At 46.1% G+C, this 21,108-nt stretch overlaps 1 protein-coding gene across 7 annotated transcripts in view; it reads right to left on the bottom strand.

Annotated features, from left to right (window-relative positions):
• Positions 1-21,108, bottom strand: part of LOC310831093 (myosin-11) — a 1,553,087-nt gene that overhangs the window by 1,523,566 nt on the left and 8,413 nt on the right. For all 7 annotated transcript variants that reach the window (XR_014557758.1, XR_014557759.1, XM_083711241.1 and 4 more), the window contains exons 2-4: positions 19,891-20,252; positions 14,372-14,528; positions 2,000-2,027 (exon numbers count right to left, since the gene is read on the bottom strand). Coding sequence is in view for 5 of the 7 variants with exons in the window: in XM_083711241.1 (XP_083567367.1) it covers positions 2,000-2,027; positions 14,372-14,528; positions 19,891-20,235 (530 nt within the window). In the remaining 2 variants the exon portion in view is untranslated. The remainder of the gene's footprint in view (positions 1-1,999; positions 2,028-14,371; positions 14,529-19,890; positions 20,253-21,108) is intronic.

Raw genomic sequence — 21,108 nt, 5'->3', positions numbered from 1 at the left:
TTGTGAATCTTTGTCCATTTACTGTATTTATTTTTCCCAATTTGAACTATAAAACAGGGATTTTCTTGAGTACAGTGGTACCTCAGGTTACATACGCTTCAGGTTACATACGCTTCAGGTTACAGACTCCGCTAATCCAGAAATAGTGCTTCAGGCAGCAGGAGACCCATTAGCTAAAGTGGTGCTTCAGGTTAAGAACAGTTTCAGGTTAAGTACGGCCCTCTGGACGAATTAAGTACTTAACCTGAGGTACCACTGTACCTCTAAACATTCTTTTCTAGAAAAAAAAGCACTGCCCAGACTGCATTCTCACAAAGAAAACACTCCTTTGAAAGCGGATGTTTCCTTTAAAACAAAAACAAAAGAAAACCCAACCTGCTACTACTACTGAATCTACTTTTAGCTGCAAGAGTGAGGAGGTGGAGGTGTCTCCCAAACATCAAAGCGCCTTGGAGTTTGGAGCAGCTGGCGCTGAGCATTTCTGGCAAGCTATACCTGGAGCTTGTGGTCAATTGCTTGGCAGCAAAGGCTTTGCTATCCAACATGTAATAAAATCTTTCCTTGCTCACTGATATTGCCCCAGACCGCAGCGTCACCCTGCACACCTCCCGTTCACAGTCCATTAAAACGGAAGGTAAACACAGGGCACGGGTGAATCTGTCAAGATTGGCTTCTCAATTTTTCAGTCTTAAATCCACACTTCCACATCAGCTTGCATTTTTAAAATAAAGAAAGTCACCGTGAAAATTCACCAGAGTCTTAGTGGGAATTTCTCCTAATATCTTCCTATAGACATAAAAACGTAATGCTGTCATCAGGCAGCCTGCCGTGGAGGATATGTAGTGCCACGTCAGTCTTGGATTAGCATGAAGTCAGAGCACAGCCCCTGTTGGAGGATTTGTAATGTAGTTCCCAGAGTTTTTTAACAGTCAATCCCTCTCCCCACGGAACTCTGGGAATTGTAGCTCAGTGATGGGGAATAGGGGTCTCCTGGCAACTCAGTGCACCCTGAACAAACTACAGCTCCCAGTACCCTTTGGGAGATGCCATAGCTGCCCAAAGTAAGGTTAGCAGACATTCCCATTTCCCAGGGACAGTCCCCGGATTTACAAATCAGTCCCCTGACAAAAATCCATCTATTTAGTAGAAAGTTGAAACGTGTCCCTGGATTCATTGAAAAAAAAAATCTGGTAACCTTAGTCTAAAGTGGCCTGATACTTTGAACGTATAGTGCAAATACACACACTGCACACATATTTTGCAGAGGGCCTTCTCGGTAGTGGCACCCGCCCTGTGGAACGCCCTCCCATCAGATGTCAAAGAGAAAAATAACTACCAAACTTTTAGAAGACATCTGAAGGCAGCCCTCTTTCGGGAAGCTTTTCCTGTTTAATAGGTTATTGTACGTTAGTGTTTTATTGGAAGCCCCCCAGAGTGGCTGGGGTATAAATAAATTATCATTATATCATTATCATTATCATCCATCCAGGCAAGCAGGGGGCAATATCACAGTTTGATGACAAATTCCAGCCAGGGAAAAAGTATTCAAGGATGGCGAGAAGTGCCTGGGAGTGGTTGTAGCCTGGGAAACATCCTGATGGCGAGTCAGAGAAGATGGGAGGACAATGTTTAGTAACTGACCTGCAGTTCCCCACCTCTGTTTTCGTGCCATCAGGGTGCACAGTGCCCCACACTTAGCAGCTATGCAAAAAAAAGGAAGCAATTTTTCAAAAGTATGGAGGGTGGGAATTAACAAGCTCCCACAAAATGGAGCTTACAAGCTTAAAATGGGAAAGACAACAAAGGGAGGTGGGTTGTGTAGACGGACAGTCCAGGGCTGCCTTTAAAAACAATTCCGAACCTACAGGTTTTGGTCCAGAACATGCTATTCAGTCTAAGAGCTACACATATGCCAACTGATAATATCAATTGTACTGTCCGCAAGCGAAAATGTGAGCAGAAACCGAAAGGTGTGCATGATCAAACTGGTTCTACTTACGTGCAAAGAATGGACTGGTCTTCTCGATCTGTAGATAAAGAGAAAACAGGTATTAAGTTCTGGGATATTCAAGAGTATGGTGAGTTATTTGGGCTTGGTGTGTACGGTACCTACCATTTCATATAGAAACAAGATCTGAATCACAGTAATGCAGTAATCTTCAAAAGAGTTTATTAAACATCTGCTAGCACCTTCATACTGGGCATTGCTTAGGAATTCAAAGGAACTTTTTTAAAAAGTGCATTTTTGAAAGGTTCAGCCCACCATCTCCATTCAAAATGGCACCCCACTGTATCCAAGCACAGGCCAAATCCTGCTCCTTGAGCTCAAGAGCCACCACGCCAAACTTGACGGCAATGTGCCACAATGTGCAGCGAGCAAACACTTTTCCAAAATATACCGCTGGTTATTTATTACACAGAAGCAGGAAGAAAGCCATTTTGGCCAAACCATGCCCACGTGCCCTATATGCAACGTCACATACGATGAGAGGTGTGGTGCAGGTAAAAAGACAGCGGGGCTAAAGAGATTTACAGGCACACACCAATCAGCTGGTTTCTGGCACTTTAAAAAACCTCCCTGCGCTGCGCTTTGTAAGCAACAATCAACTGAGTGCCCATGATGTCATTGTGGCATCTGGTGATTGGCTTGTGGGCAGCCACGCCCACCTGTCAAACTTGGCCCAGTGGGGACGTATAGGAGAAATAAGGATTCCGATCCAATCCCCCACCCCTGTGCTAAGTGGAGATGCCAGCAGCGGAACTGAAGACCTTCTAGCACCCATTGGGACTATTAGGGCAAAAAGCAGGGAGGTCAACAGTAGGTGGCACCAGAGAGCCCATGACAAACAGAGCTGTCCGATTCTAGTTCTGTTCCCATCCTCCTCTCTGCTGAGTTCTACAAGTGGCAACACTGAGACTAAAGAGGAAGAGGAGGAAACTGAGAAGCAGGGGCACTCGCTGGACCAATTGGAAGTTGGGTGGCAGGCAAAAGGGAGCTTTTGGTGGGTGACACATTTGTCCTAATGCACCAGCCATCACGGGCAAAGCCAGTGACCTAGCACTGAGTTTCTGCTTCTCATGACTTCTGAGCATCCAGACAAGTCTCTGTATCATTTGCCAATCCTGTGCATCGGGGGATCAGCAGAAAACCAGAGGCGCCCACAATGCACACACAATACTTTTATTTTTGTCACACTCCCTAGGTTAGCAACAATGGACTTCTTGGTTTTTGTCCTCTGGGACAACGCTAGAGAGAAAAGGTTAAAGATTCAAGTTGTTTCTATTTCAAAAATAGAAAAGGGCAAGTTCCCAATAGAACGGTGATTCTTTAAACTGGGGTCCATAATGGATGTGATGTTTTTGGACAGTTCCCGGGGCTGCCACAAAAAGCAAAAGAGAGTTAAATGACGTAACAGCGATGTAGGCCAGACCGCAATCCCTCTCTCCTTCTACACTCTATACACCATACGTTTAAAGCACATTCTCCCCTGCCCCCAAGGATCCTGGGAACTGTAGTTTACCTCTCATACAATCCACAGCATCTTCATTTTTAAAAACCTACAGTTCCCAGGATTCTTTGCCGGTGAGCAGGTGTGTTCTAAAAGTATGCAGCTGGAATGGCCAAGAAGGGAACAGAGAGCAAAAGGGGAAGCGTCGTTTGTAGCAGAAAGGTGTTTACTGCATCTATCAACTGACAAACCTCATAAGAGCATGGAGCACACACAGATCTGGTTACATATCTTCAGGACACATCCGAAGCTCTGTATGCTTCTGGAAGGAAATCTCTGTGATCAAACAACAGGCGTACCTTGGTTTTCGAACAGCTTAGTTCTCGAACGTTTTGGCTCCCAAATGCAGCAAACCCAGAAGTGACTGTTTGCGAACTATTTTTGGAAGCCAAACATCTGACGGGGCTTCCGCAGCTTCCGATTGGCTGCAGGAGCTTCCTACAGCCAATCCGAAGCTGTGCTTTGGTTTCTGAATGTTTTGGAAGTCGAACGGACTTCCAGAACAGATTCCGTTTGACTTCCAAGGCATGACTGTACAGTGGTACCTCTGGTTACAAACGGGATCCATTCCGGAGCCTCGTTCGCAACCTGAGCAGAACGCAACCCGCGTCTGCGCATGCGCGGGTCGCGATTCGCCACTTCTGCGCATGACATCATTTTGAGCGCATGCGAGAGCGGCGAAACCTGGAAATAACCTGTTCCGTTACTTCCAGGTTGCCACAGGACGCAACCTGGAAACGCTCAACCTGAAGCAAACACAACATGAGGTATGATTGTACAGTGGTACCTCAGGTTAAGTACTTAATTCGTTCTGGAGGTCTGTTCTTAACCTGACATGTACTTAACCTGAAGCACCACTTTAGCTAATGGGGCCTCCCGCTGCTGCTGCGCAATTTCTGTTCTCATCCTGAGGCAAAGTTCTTAACCCGAGGTAATATTTCTGGGTTAGCGGAGTCTGTAACCTGAAGCCTATGTAACCCGAGGTACCACTGTATAAGTTTTTGCACATGCTTGAATTTACCCCAGCTGGCAGCCTCGGAGAGAGTCCTCATTTAAGCTTTTCCTCAGTTCCAGGCTCAAAGTTCTGCTCCCTCCTTTTAATCCTGCTAATCACTCCTGCTGACAAATTTAATTGGGTGCACTTAGCAGAGAACGAATTCCACTCAGGCTGAGCTACGCCAACAGTCAACACTAGAAAGGAGAACGGCCCGGGAAATTAAACAGGGGCATGTCAAAAGTTCTGACAACACGGTTGGGGGACATGGCAGTCTCTTCTCCTCCACGGTCTCATTCCCAGGTGCCCCCTGAGCTTTTTATGCACCCCATGATCCAGGATCTGCTTGCTGCTTGCTCCATCATGTGACATTTTTGGGTGAACATTTGGGGAGGGGGGTCCTGGGCTGGACCTCAGCCCCAAATGGCTATCTATACAGCAGAGGAGACATCCAGCGCAGCTTCTTTTTCCTCCCCAGGTGATGACTGGGTTAAACGGTACCACTTTGAAAGCACAAGCTTTCCCCCAGCATCCCACGCTTCCTTCTTCGAAAACAACATCGTTCTTTTGGACCCCCCCCCCTTCCTCCTCCTCCTCCTCCGGCCTCTGTTTGCGCCCCCGCTTCCCTCCCGGAGGACCAGCTTGCTCTGCTTAATCGCAGCCTTGAATCGGATGGTTTATCACAAGGAAGCGACTCTGAGCTGGCAGCTTGACCATAAAAGGAGAAAGCAGCAGAATCGGGCATCCTGGCCTGCAGCTTCTTGACATTTTATTATGGGCTGGTTTCCCTGAAGGGTTTCTGCATGTTTCCAGCGCAGTCGGGGGGAGAGAGAGAGAGGACGGCAGGAAGAAGACCGCTTACGGCCCTTGCCATTTGACTACCAACCAGGGATAGATGGACCCGTCAATTTCAGGCCCTATCAGCCTCTCCGATCTTAAGTTTGCTTCTCCACGCTTCCCCAGTTAGCAGCTTTTGCATTTTGTGAAAAGTCGTTACGAAAAATTCATGAGCATTTAGTCAAATTTATCCAAATGTGCAGACGTTTGTAAACAACTTTGTCTCATATACAAATGCATGCAAAGCCATTTTACCAGCCCCAATGCATTTAAATTTTTTTTGGTACGTTACCTTTGCTAATATATGCATTTTTAGACACACTTCACTGCAAGATGTGCACTTTGTTACATCCCTTACTTGGCCGGAGAGTCACATTAGAACGTTCAGAAAAGTGTCCATTTCGAAGGATAGCTGTTTCTTGAGTCCACATATTGTTTTGTGAAGTGCAATTAGGTCAGGTTCACCTTTAAATTGAATTTCTGCCGCATCTTGACTTACCATGTCAACAGTGGGATGGAGAGGGGAGAAGGAAAGGGACAGGAGCACAAGGGAGTCTCCAGGCTCTTTTTGTTTTCAGGTGGGATTCAACCACACAGCAGCATTTCAGGTTGCCCAATAAAAGCTGAGTGGTGCTCTTGAGCAAAAATTCCACTTCCCCTCCCCACCCTTTCCCAAAAATCATTTTTCCCCCAATAAAGAAAGTGATGGGAAAATGTACTAGGAAGCAGGTGGTCGCAACCATGCGGCACAACGTCATATAATTTTCTTGCAAACAAATCAGAATGAATGCTCCATAGATAACCAATGTTGTCTAATCTTCCAAACAACTCTGGGCAAATGAATCAGGATGAGCAGGCCATCACTATATGAGCACACCAGTCTGATATTTTTATGGGAGGGAAATACGTCTATATATAAATAAATCTGGAAGGCCATCTGAAATAGTCCTAAAAGCATTGGGCAGTGGCTGGGGCCAGGGTTCAAGGGCGTACCAAAAATTTTGGGTTGGGCAATTAAAATCTGTGCTCTTTTGAGCCTGTATGACAAATCCACCTTGTTGTGGTTTGGAAAGTGACAGGTATAGGCATTGCAAAGCATGGCATGGAAACAGAAAGACATATTAACTCTGTGCAAGCAAATTGGGACGAATGTTGGTTGTTGCATGACCTCTCTGGAAAGAAATCTGAATGAATAAAGGCCATAGTCTAACTTATGCATAAGCTTTGTGCAGGAGAATCAGGATGAGCCCTGAATAAACAATCTGCCTGGAAGAAAGACAGCCTCTATAAATTCGTCTAATCCCCTTTTAAAGCCGTTTGAATTGTTGGCATTCAAAACATTTTGGGAGAGCAAATCCCATAGTTTAACTACATGCTGGGTGAAGATGTCTGTCTCAAGTCTCCCATCATTCTGCTCTCATTGGATGGTCCCACTGGGTACTGGGATTATGAGAGAGGGAGTTTCTGGAGGTGGTTGGAGGATGGATAGAGGCTAACAGATTGAGGTTGAATCCTGATAAAACAGAAGTACTGCTATTGGGGGACAGGGGGCAGGCAGGTGTGGAGGACTCCCTGGTCCTGAATAGGGTAACTATGCCCCTGAAGGACCAGGTGTGCAGCCCGGGAGTCATTCTGGACTCACAGCTGTCCATGGAGGTGCAGGTCAATTCTGCAACCAGGGCAGCTGTCTACCAGCTCCATTTGGTACGCTGGCTGAGACCCTACCTACCTGCAGACTGTCTTGCCAGAGTGGTGCATGCTCTGGTTATCTCCCGCTTGGACTACTGCAATGCGCTCTATGTGGGATTACCATTGAAGGTGACCGGGAAACTACAACTAATCCAGAATGCGGCAGCTAGACCGGTGACTGGGAGTGGCCGCCAAGACCATATAACACCGGTCCTAAAGGATCTTCACTGGCTCCCAGTACTAGATTCAGGTAGGTAGCCGTGTTGGTCTGACAACATTTGTAAAAAAAATTTTTTTAAATTGTCCAGTAGCACCTTAGAGACCAACTAAGTTTGTTCTTTGTATGAACTTTTGTGTGTATGCACACTTCTTCAGATATATTTCTACTGGCTCCCAGTACGTTTCTGAGCACAATTCAAAGTGTTGGTGCTGACCTTTAAAACCCTAAACAGCCTCCGCCCAGTATACCCGAAGGAGCATCTCCACCTCCATCGCTCAGCCCGGACACTGGGGTCCAGCTCTGAGGGCCTTCTGGTGGTTCCCTCACTGCGAGAAATGAGGTTACAGGGAACCAGACAGAGGGCCTTCTTGGTAGTGGCACCCTCCCTGTGGAACGCCATCCCTTCAGATGTCAAGGAGATAAAGAACTATGCAACTTTTAGAAGACATCTGAAGGCAGCCCTGTATCAGGAGGTTTTCAACGCTTGGTGTTTTTATTATATTTTTAGATATGCTTTAAGCTGCCCAGAGTGGCTGGGGAAACCCAACCAGTTGGGCGGGGTATAATTATCATCCTCCTCATTTCCCTTTCCCCGTCCCTTTTCTCCACACCTAAGATAATTTTAGACACCTCTACCATGTCCATCACCATTGCTCACTCCCCCCCCAAAAAAACTTTTTAAAAACCCCAAGTGATTTCCTCATAAGGCAGCTGTTCTAGACCAGTGGCATAGCATGGGGTGGGTGGGTCATACAGGCCACGCTACGCCACTTCTACAGACCCTGATCTAAGCATTTCCTGCATTCTACAACATCCTTTTCTGAGCAGAACTGTACCCAGTATTCCAAATGTGGTCACATCATATAGGTAAAAAGGTAGAGGACCCCTGGACGGTTAAGTCCAGTCAAAGGCAACTATGAGGTTATGGCGCTCAGTTTGCTTTCAGGTTGAGGGAGCCGGCGTTTGTCCATGTGGCCAGCAGGACTAAACCACTTCTGGCGCAACAGAACACCGTGACACAAACCAGAGCACACGGAAACGCCGTTTACCTTCCCGCCACAGCGGTACCTACTTATCTACTTGCACTGGTGTGCTTTTGAACTGCTAGGTTGGTAGGAGCTGGGACAGAGCAACAGGAGCTCACCCCGTCACAGGGATTCAAACTGCCGACCTTCCGATCAACAAGTCCAAGAGGCTCAGTGGTTTAGACCACAGCGCCACTTGCATTCCATCATATATTACATCCAGGGAAATAGTCCCCATTTGCCTGGATCCCTCCCTTCCTGCAGTTTCATATTAAGAACATGCAGATATAGAAAGCTGCCTTATGCTCGGCCAGGTCATTGGCCAATTTAACTTAGTACTGTTTACACTGACTGGCAGCAATGGCTGCCCAGGGTTTCAGGCAGGGGACGTTCCCAATCCTATTTGGAGATGTTGGGGACTCATCCTGGAACATGCAAGGAGGATGATCTACTGTTAAGCTACACTCCTTCCCCAACTGCTCTCTGGAGGCAAAGAGGCTGCATTCAACCCACAAACTCCAGAGACCACTTTAACTAGTAGGAAGTTATATGTTTACTCACGGAGCAGCTACATTTGCCGCGTCTGAACAAAAGGACGTAACTTTAAGCAATGCTTCTGAGCATCATGCTGGAGACTCACACAGCTGTATATTTTTAGCTGCTTAATTAGACTTCTCTGTTTTATACGCATTCGGATCCTTTAAAACCTTCCAGTTGTATATAGCAGTTGTTAGTATATCTTGGCAGTCAATCTATGTGAAGGATAGCAGCCGAAACAAAACAAAAAATTAAACCGAGTGAAAATTACAACCGTAATTCAGACACTCAGAGGAGGGAGCTAGGCAGAGGAAGCAAAACAGCCCCAGTTCAGAAGCTCAAATGTGCTCAACCTGTTTGTCCATTTTGAAGCGCCCAAATGCTGACAAATGATGAAACAAGCCAGATGTAGACAGGGAAAGAAGGGACAAAGCAGAGAGGAAGGGAGGGGGGTGTAAGATGGAGATGGAAAGGCAGAAGCAAAACAGAGACTGCCCATTTTTTTGGCAAGCTTATTTCCTCTTGGCCAAATCAAGACCCATTCTAGAGGACCAAGTTTCCCAAACATCCCAAAGATGCAACGCATTTGCTATTGTGAAAGCTGCCTGCACTCGGAGGTGGGATTGGGGGAGAAATACAGTTTCGATTGCATTTTAATGAGAAACGGCCTAATTTGCACTTCTTGAACCAATAGATGAACCGAAACACAGCTCTCCTTTGACATTCACAATTCTACAGCCAAACAACGTGCATTATATTGGGGGGGGGGGAGTATGTATAAAAATGCATGGGTTAGTGAAGGTGACACAGAGATGCATTAGGGAAAATTTGCTGCAAAACACACACACACACACACACACCCAAGTATCTCAGTTAAAATTGCATGCAATGTCTTCATCGGGATAAACTTGCGAGAAAACTCTGACTATTTTTCATGAAGATGATTTTGATTTTTAAAAACAAATTGCACACTGCTGCAGAAATGTGGAGAACTAAATTTAAGGTGGGGGTGGTGGAAATGAGAGAAACTGAATTGGACAGCTTCATCCTTCCCCAGTTGGAGGGGGGAATTGCTTGCAGAAATATGTACATTAGTCAAAACAGCATAGGAGAAATTTGCCATTTTTCTAAACTGAAAAAGCCCCATATGCTGTAGCACAGGGAAGGCAACCTAAGTCCCATGGGCTGGATCCGGCCCAATCGCCTTCTAAATCCGGCCCGCAGACAGTCTGGGAATCAGCGTGTTTTTACATGAGTAGAATGTGTGCTTTTATTTAAAATGCATCTCTGGGTTATTTGTGGGGCATAGGAATTTGTTCATTTTTTTTTTCAAAATATAGTCCGGCCCCCCACAAGGTCTGAGGGACGGTGGACTGGCCCATGGCTGAAAAAGGTTGCTGACCCCTGTGTGTAGCATTTTCTCGATGGGAAGTGGCTCCACCCCCACCCCACCAATCATTTGGGCTGCCCTTTTCCGAACATTATTCCAGCTCTGCAGCATCCCTTCTGAGATGAGGCCGTATGCAGCGCTCTAAATGTGGCCATGCGATAGATAGGGTGGCAACGTTCAACTATATATACTTAGGTGCAATTTGAGTAAAAGGTAACGGGACCCCTGACCATTAGGTCCAGTCATGACTGACTCTAGGGTTGCAGCGCTCATCTCGCTTTATTGGCCGAGGGAGCCGGCGTACAGCTTCCGGGTCATGTGGCCAACATGACTAACCTGCTTCTGGCGAACCAGAGCAGCGCATGGAAACGCCGTTTACCTTCCCCCCGGAGCGGTACCTATTTATCTACTTGCACTTTGACGTGCTTTCGAACTGCTAGGTTGGCAGGAGCAGGGACCGAGCAACGGGAGCTCACCCCGTCGCGGGGATTCGAACCGCCAACCTTCTGATCGGCAAGCCCTAGGCTCTGTGGTTTAACCCACAGCGCCACCCGCATCCTGCAGTTTGAGTAAAGGGCTCCAAAAGAATTTCTGAAGAGATCCTTACAAAGATTCGGCTGCACTTTAAATTATAAACCCCTTCGCAGATGAGCATCACCAAAAGGGAACCATTTCTGTATGCACAAAGGCTATGGCCTCATCTGCACCATTTATTTAAAGCAGAATCATACCTGCTTCAAGCAGTTTTATGGCTTCCGCCAAAGCATTCTGGAAACTGACGTTTGTTAAGTAGGTGCTGAGAGGTGTTTGGAGACCCCCTCTTCCCCTCAAAGAGCTATTGTCCTCAGAGTGGTAAAACAGTCGATCCGTTCCAGTGGAAAAAACAACACAATCCCGACAAAGGATGAATGGCTATTTAAAATAAGAGAATATCTTGAATTGGCAAAACTAACAGAAATAGTAAGAAATTAACCAAGTGAAAAAATCAGGAGAGTATGGGACGTTTTTACAAATTATATGAAGAAGGTCAGCTCCACAAAGTTCAAAATGCTTACAGATAACCAAAGACACAAGAATATAAGAACTGTAAAGCAGTCGAAGGAAGTCAATCTTTTTTTCTTTTCTTTTTCTCTTTGATATTCTAACTCATGGGTAGGCAAACTAAGGCCCGGGGACCAGATCCGGACCAATCACTGTCTAAATCCAGCCCGCGGATGGTCCAGAAATCAGCATGTTTTTGCTATTTATTTTGTGTTTTTGTTTTTGAGGCTTGTTCGGTTCATTTGTTTTTGTGACTGTGTGGAACCCAGTTCAGCTACTGATTGATTGATTGTGTGACTACAGAAATGGATAAAAGCCCCCCATCCAAACAATGACTATCATCAGTGCAGGGAAGAAAAACATTAAATTTTCATTTTTATCATCTACAATACTGTCTTATTTATTTTATAGTACAGTACATTGATCATTGCTTTCGTTTTATGGATCAATGGTCTCGTTAGGTAGTAAAAGTCATGTTAAATTGCTGTTTTGGGGGTTGTTTTTAAAAGTCTGGAACGGATTAATTCGTTTTGCATTACTGTCTATGGGAGAGCACGCCTTGGTTTTGGAATGCTTTGGTTTTGGAACGGACTTTCAGAACAGATTAAGTTTGTGAACCAAAGTACCACTGTATAGCAAGTCTCACTGAAAGCCTTTCTGGCTAAAGGGTAGGGGTGTAAACTCAGTAAATAAAAAAAAAATAAAATAACTTTTGCAATTCATCAGGGAGTCACATAAAGAAGAAACACTTTCTTGGGAACCTCAGCAGCAACCCGGGCACCAGATGCTACAGTCCTGATGGCTCAAGTTCTGGACTTTGTCATCCCTGCAGCCCAGCACTGGCAGTTCTGACTGGCAGCAGCTGCCTTATATGTTGGGCAGGAGTCTAGAAAGATGAAATTCACAAATGCACCAGAGGCGAGGCCGACAAACGTGAGGATTCTGCAGACTTCTAGCTACTGGGAAAGGCCAGTTCAGTGGCAGAACATCTGGTTTGCATGCAGAAGATTTCAGGTTCAGTCCCCGACACCTTTGGTCTGAAACCCCGGATAATTGCTGCCAGTCAGGGTGGACTATATGGAGCTTGATGGGCCAATGGTCTTGACTCAATATAAGGCAGCGTCTGATACTCCCATGTTCCCAGATGGCAGAGCGGCTGCCCCCACCAGTCCACGGGAAGCACCTCTCCATGCCCCTATTTGCCAAAAGTATTTGCAAAGCATTCAACCCTGCCCACACGCCTGCGCCAGACGGGCACAGGGAGAGGAGCGTTCCCTTTTTGAGTCAGATTGTGGATGGCAGACAGTGCCAAAGGATTCCTAGGAATGTTTTTGCAAGCCCGCCTTGCCCCCAAGTCATGAAGCAAAGACAGGAGCTAGGAAAAGGCAAACCTAAGGAACTGGCACAAGGACTAGGGATAGACGGATCTGGCAATTTCAGTTTCTCCGTTTTCCAGTCCTAAATTCAGTTCTCCACATTGCTACACCTGCTTCCAGTTTCTTTAAAAAAAAAAAACACCTCAGGAAAAATTTTCAGCATTCACGTTTTCTCTAATATTCAGATTTTTGCAAGCAATTTCTGCTAATATAGTGCATTTCCTGGGTTACTATCAATGATACATGCACTTTCCAAGAATATACACATTTTGCTCACTTTACCAGTATAGTCGGACCTTGGAAGTTGAACGGAATCCGTTCCGGAAGTCCATTCGACTTCCAAAACGTTTGAAAACCAAATCGCGGCGTCTGCTTGGCTGCAGGAAGCTCCTTCAACCAATCAGAAGCAACGGAAGCCCTGTTGGACAATCGGGTTCCAAAAGAACATTCGCAAACCGGAACAATCACTTCTGGATTTGCAGCATTCGGGAGCCAAAACATCCAAGTTCAAAGGCATTCAGGATCCAAGCTATGACTGTATTGTTTGCTCCAATTGGCAACAGGCTGAGAGAGATCCTTTCCAACTCTGCCACCTCCTGAGATCCTGTTATGTACTGAGTTGAATAGGATCCAAACTGCAGCAGTCTGATTGGTCCTAGAACAATAGGATCCAAAAGGCAGCAGTCTGATTGGTCCTAGAACAATAGGATTCAGAATGCAGCAGTCTGATTGGTCCTAGAACAATGCAGCAGTATGATTGGTTGGCAGGAACTACACAATCATGCTCCAGATAGAAGTGAATCCACAACCTGATTGGCTTACAGTAGAATTCCGGAATTAGCCAATCATGTGCAGCCCATTGTGTAAATAATGTATATAAGGCAGATACTTTGAGGGGACTTTCATTCATTCCTCCTCACCACTATGAGCTGAATAAAGAGCATGAAATCACTTTGCGACTCTGAGTATATTTCAGATCCCTTTCAATGTGATCATCGGCAGAGGCCCTTCCCCATGTGCTACCTCCAAGGGAGGCCTGGAGGGTGGCAATTTGCGCATGAGCTTTTTAGTGGTGGCTCCCCATTTGTGGATTGCTCTTTCCAGGGAAGCATACCTGCCACCATCATAGTCAGCTTTTAGGGATGAAACTAAGACATTCTTGTCTGTCCAGGCTTTTCCTCCTTAACTTGGAGAAAAACAGGTGTGATTTCTGGCCTGTTTTGTGGCAGTTATCTTTACCTGAGCGCAGGATTTGTCCTTGTTATGGTTGGATGAGCACTTTTTAGGAAATTTGCTGTCCTATATTTTCCTGATGTATTTCGAGGTTCTTTTTTTATTCATGATTGGCAAGCTGTTTCGTATTCCGTGGGCTCGTAAGTCCCTTTGAGCCATCATCTTGCAGAAAGCAAGCAATAAATGCAAATAATCATGGAACCTGGAACTTTCTGAATGTAAGGCATGTTCTCTATGACTATACTATGGGTCCATTGGTGTCAGAGACCTTATACCACAGCCAGACCACTGCTCCATGTAGCCCAGCGCTGTCTGCTCTGACTGGCAGCGTCTCCCCTAGAGAGAAGGACCTCTAGCGATGCCAAAAACCGAACCCAAGACCCTCTCCACAGGGGCTCCTCTAAAGTGCTATATCGCCCATCATTTTCTTTGGCCTACTTTTGGCCAGAGAAAGTTGGCACAACATTTTCCACGTGGTATTTATTTTTGTGACTCTTAGAAGCAAGTTAACCAGTCTTACCTTGCATCATACTCCTGTAGGCTGTGTCGGCAATGGCATAAATATGTGGGGGCATCTCGTGACGTTTCTTCCCTTTGTACATGTCGATAATCTTCTCTGAATAGATCGGCAGTTGCTTGTATGGGTTTACCACCACGCAAAAGAGACCTGAGTAAGTCTGTAAAGGGAGTAAACGTACCAACAATGTGACATGGGTTTTGTTTTTTTAGAAGCTCCCTACATTCCCTTACTGGGACGCGGGTGGTCCTATGACCTAAACCACTGAGCCTAGGGCTTGCCGGTTAGAAGGTCGGCGGTTTGAATCCCCACGACGGAGTGAGCTCCCGTTGCTCGGTCCCAGCTCCTGCCAACCTAGCAGTTCGAAAGCACACCAGTGCAAGTAGATAAACAGGTACCGCTCCGGTGGGAAGGTAAATGACGTTTCCATGTGCTGCTCTGGTTTCTCCAGAAGCAGCTTAGTCATGCTGGCCACATGACCCAGAAAAACTGTCTCCGGACAAACACCAGCTCCCTCGGCCACTAAAGTGAGATGAGCGCCGCAACCCCAGAATCGTTCGCAACTGGACTTAACTGTCAAGGGTCCTTTTACCTTTACCCTTTACATTCCCTTAACAGTCGTTTCCTTTTCCCCAGAACAGAGCTGCAGTTGTGTGAGGGGAGGTAAAAAATTGCTAGCAACATTCTCAAACAAATTACAGTACTCAGAATCCTTTGGGGGGAAGCCATGACAGTTCTGGGGATATGAAACTGGTCTAAGGTAAGAGTGTGTGGGGTCAACCAAAATGATCAAGAGGATGGAACAAGGCTCCCCTACAAACGAAGGTTGCAGCGTTGGGGACGTTTTAGTTTAGAGGAAAGGTGTGTAAGATGTAACATGAAAGCAGACCCTCCAAGTGTCCCTATTTTCCAGGGACATTCCTGGATTTATAGAAGCTGTCCCAGTTTCTGATTTTACCTCAGAATGTTCGTTTTTACTTAGGACGTCCCTATTTTCATCGGAGAAATGATGGAGGGTATGGAGTTATGAAACCCCCGAGCCAAGGAGATAAGTAACTCTACAACTTTTAGGAGACATCCGAAGGCAGCCCTGTTTAGGGCAGTTTCTTAATGTTTAATATCTTACTGTGTTTTTATATATGTTGGAAGCCGCCCAGAGTGGCTGCGGTAATCCAGTCAGATGGGAGGGGAAGAAGAAGAAAGAAGAAAGAAGAAAGAAGAAGAAGAAGAAGAAGAAGAAGAAGAAGTAGTCCCTATTTTCATCAGAGAAACATTGGAAGGAACGTTATAGAAATTTATAAAATTACGCATGATGCAAAGAAAAGAAAGTTTTCTCTCTCATAACACTAGGACTCAGGGGCATCCAATAATGCAGAAAGTTGGATGTTTCGGGACAGACAAAAAGTACTTTTTCACACACTTCATAGTTAAATGATGGTGGGGTTGCCATATGCCTGGGAAAACCTGATGATGTCCTCTTTTGGGGAGGCAACATGCCCATCCAAGCGGATTTTTACATTTGAAAGGAAATGTCCGTTTTGGGGGGCTGAGGCTCGGCCTGCGCAGCCGCACCTACATCCACATGCCTTTTTCCACAGTTCAAGCTAGCAGCTGGGGCTGTCCTATTTTTTGCTCTTCAAGATAGGGCAACCCTATTTATGGAACTCTCACCTGCAGGAGGCAACAAGGGCCACGAACCTGGCTAACTTTTAAAAAGGATTGGACAAATTTGCAGAGAATAAGCAATTGGTGGCTGGTAGCCAGTTTGGCTAAACTTTGCCTCTGCCAACAGAGGTGTGATGCTTCTGAATAGCTGTTGTTGGAAACACAGGAGGGGAGACTTCATCTTGTGTTCGAATCCTGCATGTGGGTTTTCCACGGGCATTTGCTTGGCCAGTGTGGGAACAAGATGCTGGAACAGATGGGCCATTGGCCTGATCCAGGAGACCTCTCCATGTGTGTGTACAGTGGTACTTAATTCGTTCCGGAGGTCTGTTCTTAACCTGAAGCACCACTTTAGCTAATGGGGCCTCCCTCTGCTGCCGCGCTGCCAGAGCACAATTTCTGTTCTCATCCTGAAGCAAAGTTCTTAACCTGAAGCACTATTTCTGGCTTAGCAGAGTCTGTAACCTGAAGCATATGTAACCTGAAGCGTATGTAACCTGAGGTACCACTGTATTTGACTGAGTTGACAGTCGCATTGTCGCCCACTTACTGCAGTTCAGTCAGCAAAGGACTCTTGCAGGAGGAAGCTGAATAAACCTCTTTCATTTCTTTCGTATCGCAGCAATTATGCACAGCAGCAAACAACTTGATACCTCCACCTACAAGATATAGGGGTAGCCAAGCAGTGGCCCCTCCAAAGGTTCTTGGGCTCGAACTCCCAGCAGCTCCAGCCAGCAGTGCCAATGATCAGGGATGATGGGAACCATAGCCTAACAATACGCACAGGTTAGCCAGCAATGCTGAAGAACATAACAAAGGCCTGTCCTGTTCTCCTCGACGGCCAACCATTCAAGCAGAATGTGAGGGCCGCAGTTCTCTTTTCCCATGGCTCCGTTTAGACATCACGGCTAGCCTTGCCCTCTGTAAATTTGTCTGATCCCCCTACTAAAACGGGCTGCCGCCATCACTATTTCTTGTGGCAGTGAGTTCCATAGTTCAACTACATGAAGCGGTGTCCGTCCTGAATTTCCTATCGTTCAGCTTCGTTGGAGGAGCCCAGTGGGTTCCAGGGAAGGAGTTCGATCATGTCTTTCTCCCACAGTAGAATTTTACCATCACACATGTCAGGAACAACACAGGCCTGTGTCTCAGCGTGGGGCGCTTAAGATCATTGCCAACAGTAAGAGCACGGATACTGTTCTAGGATAACCATGCAGGTTTTTTATTATGCACTACTTCACACATTTTTTTCAGGGGTGACCTCTGCCATTTCTTCCCCACGTCCCCATCTTCCTCCCTTCTCTCTCTTCTTCCCCAAGCATCTGTGCAAAATTAGGGATCAAGGCACCTGGTTCATGCACCCACCGAGGGCATTTCTGCAACAACTCCAATTCTCTCCACCGCTACCCCCAGTTTTCTAATCTCTTATTAAAGCTCCCAAGTATGTAATTATACAAAAACCATTCGAGGCTGACCTTTTAAATCAACTCACTATGTCCTTCAGCACAGATTTGAAGCCTGGGGTTTCCCTTTCTTGACCATATTAGGAGACGGCCCAAACTTTTCACACAAACTAAACACTTTATATGGCATGAAAGCAAATGCAGAAATATCTGTTGGCAGCGCTGAGGACCAGAACAGCTCAGATGCCCTGGGCTGAACTGCATAGGTTCAGTAAAGTCCGTAGCAACTCATTCTTCAGGGCTCTGTTTTGGCTCTGAAGGGGGGTTTGTTTTTTCTTCTTCTCCAGAAGAGCAGAGTACATCCTACCTTCAAGGGCTGTCAGCCTACGCTGGGCCTGTTTACTGAATCAATCCAGCCTGGGCAATTGTCACAGCTAAATTCACAATGGCAGGTGATGAGGGCTTTAGCTCGCCTTACTTGCAAGCATCCCAGAAATATTTTGCTGGCTGCTCCGACTACACTAGACAGACCTCTTGGTCCAATCCACAGGGGGTTGGACGAGATGATCCTCAGGTCCCTTCCAGCTCTACAATTCTGTGATGGTTGGATACTCCTATTCTATGTGTACATTATATGTGTATAATAATAAATTATTAGCATCTTAAAAAGCAGAGACATCACCTTGCCAACAAAGGTCTGTATAGTTAAAGTTATGGTTTTCCCAGTGGTGATGTATTGAAGTGAGAGGTGGACCATAAAGAAGGCTGATCGCTGAAGAATTGATGCTTTTGAATTATGGTGCTGGAGGAGACTCTTGAGAGTCCCATGGACTGCAAGAAGATCAAACGTATCCATTCTGAAGGAAATCAGCCCTGAGTGCTCACTGGAAGGACAGATCCTGAAGCTGAGGCTCCAATATTTTGGCCACCTCATGAGAAGAGAAGACTCCCTGGAAAAGACCCTGATGTTGGGAAAGATGGAGGGCACAAGGAGAAGGGGACGACAGAGGGCGAGATGGTTGGACAGTGTTCTCGAAGCTACTAACATGAGTTTGACCAAACTGCGGGAGGCAGTGGAAGACAGGAGTACCTGGTGTGCTCTGGTCCAGGGGGTCACGAAGAGTCGTACACAACTAAACAACTAAACAACAACAAATTGTTATTATTATTGCACAGCCTCAGTCTGGCCTCAGGCACAGTTTTAGCACTGAAACATATTTGTTTGCCCTGCCTGGAGACCTTAACAGGGAGAGAGACAGGGTTGTACAGTGGCTGTTAACACTATTGAACATTGCAGGTTTTGAATGTTTTTTGTGTGTTTGTGTGTGTGTGTGTGTGTGTGTGTAATTTAACTGCTTTGCTATTTTCCACCCAGAGGAAGGGCATGATAGGTGTTTAAGTAATAAATAAAGCAAAACCCAACAGCTCCCAGTCACCAACTGAAAGGCAAAAGCCTTTGGATCCAATTCAAGGTGCTCACTTTAGTATTCAGAGCCCTATACGACTCAGGCACCAAATATGTGAAACAGCACTCCTTTCTCTACAGACCCTCTTGGTTGCTAATACTGGTCTCCGAACACTGGCCTCCGAAACTCAGAGTGGGTTGGCCTGGGAAAAGTCAATTCTCTGTGGCAGCCCCTAAGATATGACAGCCATCTTCAAATACCTCAAGAGCCGTCACACGGAAGAGGGGGAAAGTTTTGTTTTGAAGGGTAGGACTTGAATCAATGACTTCAAGCTACAAGAAAGGACTCAACATCAGGAAGAACTTTCTGACAGTAAGAACTGTCTGACAGTGGAACTATCTCCCTCAGGAGGTTATGGGCTCTCCATCCTTAGAGGACTTCAAGAAGAGGTTGGAGGGCCATCTGTCATGGATGCTTTGGTTTAAATTCCTGCATTGCAGGGGGTTGGACTGGATGAACCTTGGGGTCCCTTCAAACCCTACGAACCCTAAGGCCTCCTCGGTGGTGGCACCCGCCCTGTGGAACGCCCTCCCACCAGATGTCAAAGAGAACAACAACTACCAAACTTTTAGAAGACACCTGAAGGCAGCCCTGTTGAGGGAAGCTTTTAATGTTTGATGTATGACTGTATTTTAATATTTGGTTGGAAGCTGTCCAGAGTGGCTGGGGAAGCCCAGCCAGATGGCCGGGGTATAAATAATAAATTATCATTATTATTACGATTCTAGGATTCTATTATTGTAAGCTTTGGGTTCCCTCCCCAGAGAGGTCTTCCTGGACTACCTTCACTACACATCTTCTGGCGACTGGGTGAAGACACACCTCTTTTTGACACTTGAGATCTGTATTTTCAGGACCCACCTCACCGTTATGATTTAAAGCTGTTTTAAACTGTTTCAGATACCGTGTTGTGATGTTGTGACCTGCCTCAGGGCAAGTGACAAATCGCCACCACAATACGTGGCGCATGTATCAAACGCAAACTTACGTAAATGAGGCCAGAGAAGTATCTCTCTCTGAGGTTGTGCAGGACAGAGGCTTCGTTGAGGCAGGTCAGCTCGGCCATGTCTTCCACCTTGGAGAACTTGGGGGGGTTCATCTTCTGAATGTCGTCCTTGCTGCAAGTCACCTTCTTCCCATTCTCCGCTAGCTCCACCAGAACCTCGTCCCCTTTCTCCTCCTTGATGCTCGCCGCCTCAAAGCCATGCTTCTCAGATGGGATCCACACGAGCTTTTTGGCTGACCAGTCCGCCTGCGCCACCGTGCTGTTGAGGATGTTCTTGTCCACAAAGAGGAACTTCTCGTCATCGCTCAGCTGGCCTTTCTGTGCCATTTTGACTTAATGGGCACCTGAAAGAAATAGTTGAAAAAAGAAGTTTTAAAATTTATTATTATTATAATTATTAATTGAATTTACCACATTTTTTGCTCTATAAGTCTTACTTTTTCCCTCCTAAAAAGTAAGGGGAAATGTGTGTGCGTCTTATGGAGCGAATGCAGGCTGCGCAGCTATCCCAGAACCCAGAACAGCAAGAGGGATTGCTGCTTTCACTGTGCAGCGATCCATTTTGCTGTTCTGGCTTCTGAGATTCAGAATATTTTTTTTCTTGTTTTCCTCCTCCAAGGTGCATCTTGTCGTCTGGTGCGTCTTATAGAGCGAAAAATACGGTATATACTGCCCTATACGGTATATACTGCCCAAGATATAAAACCACAAAATACATAAGGAAAATAAATACGACAACCCAATAGCCCGCCCCCCAAGAATAAATTTTTTTTAAAAGGGCATAGGATGTAAATCGGATCAACCAAAGGCCTGGTTAAAAAGGAATGTTTTTGCCTGGGGCCTAAAGGTGTGTAATGAAGGCACCAGGCAAACTTCCCTGGGGAGAGCATTCCACAGACAGGGAGCCACTGCGGAAAAGGCCCCGTTCTCGTGTTGCCACCCTCCGGACCCTCTCGAGGAGGAGACACACGAAGGAGGACCTCAGAAGATGATCTCAAGGGCTGGGTAGGTTCATATGGAAAGAGGCGGTCCTTGAGGTATGGGGGTCCTGAGCCGTTTAAGGCTTTATAGGTCAAAACCAGCACTTTGAATTGGGCCTGGAAACTAAGTGGTAGCCAGTGCAGTCGGACCAGGATCAGTGTAATATGTTCAAACCGTCTTGCTCCGTCAACAAAAAATAATTTTGCACAACTTAGTTCA

Source organism: Podarcis gaigeae (assembly GCF_964106915.1).
Source record: "Podarcis gaigeae genome assembly, chromosome: 14".
Taxonomy (NCBI): Eukaryota; Metazoa; Chordata; class Lepidosauria; order Squamata; family Lacertidae; genus Podarcis; species Podarcis gaigeae.
Note: the sequence above shows the minus strand (reverse complement) of the source record. Positions and strands in the feature narration are given on the sequence as shown.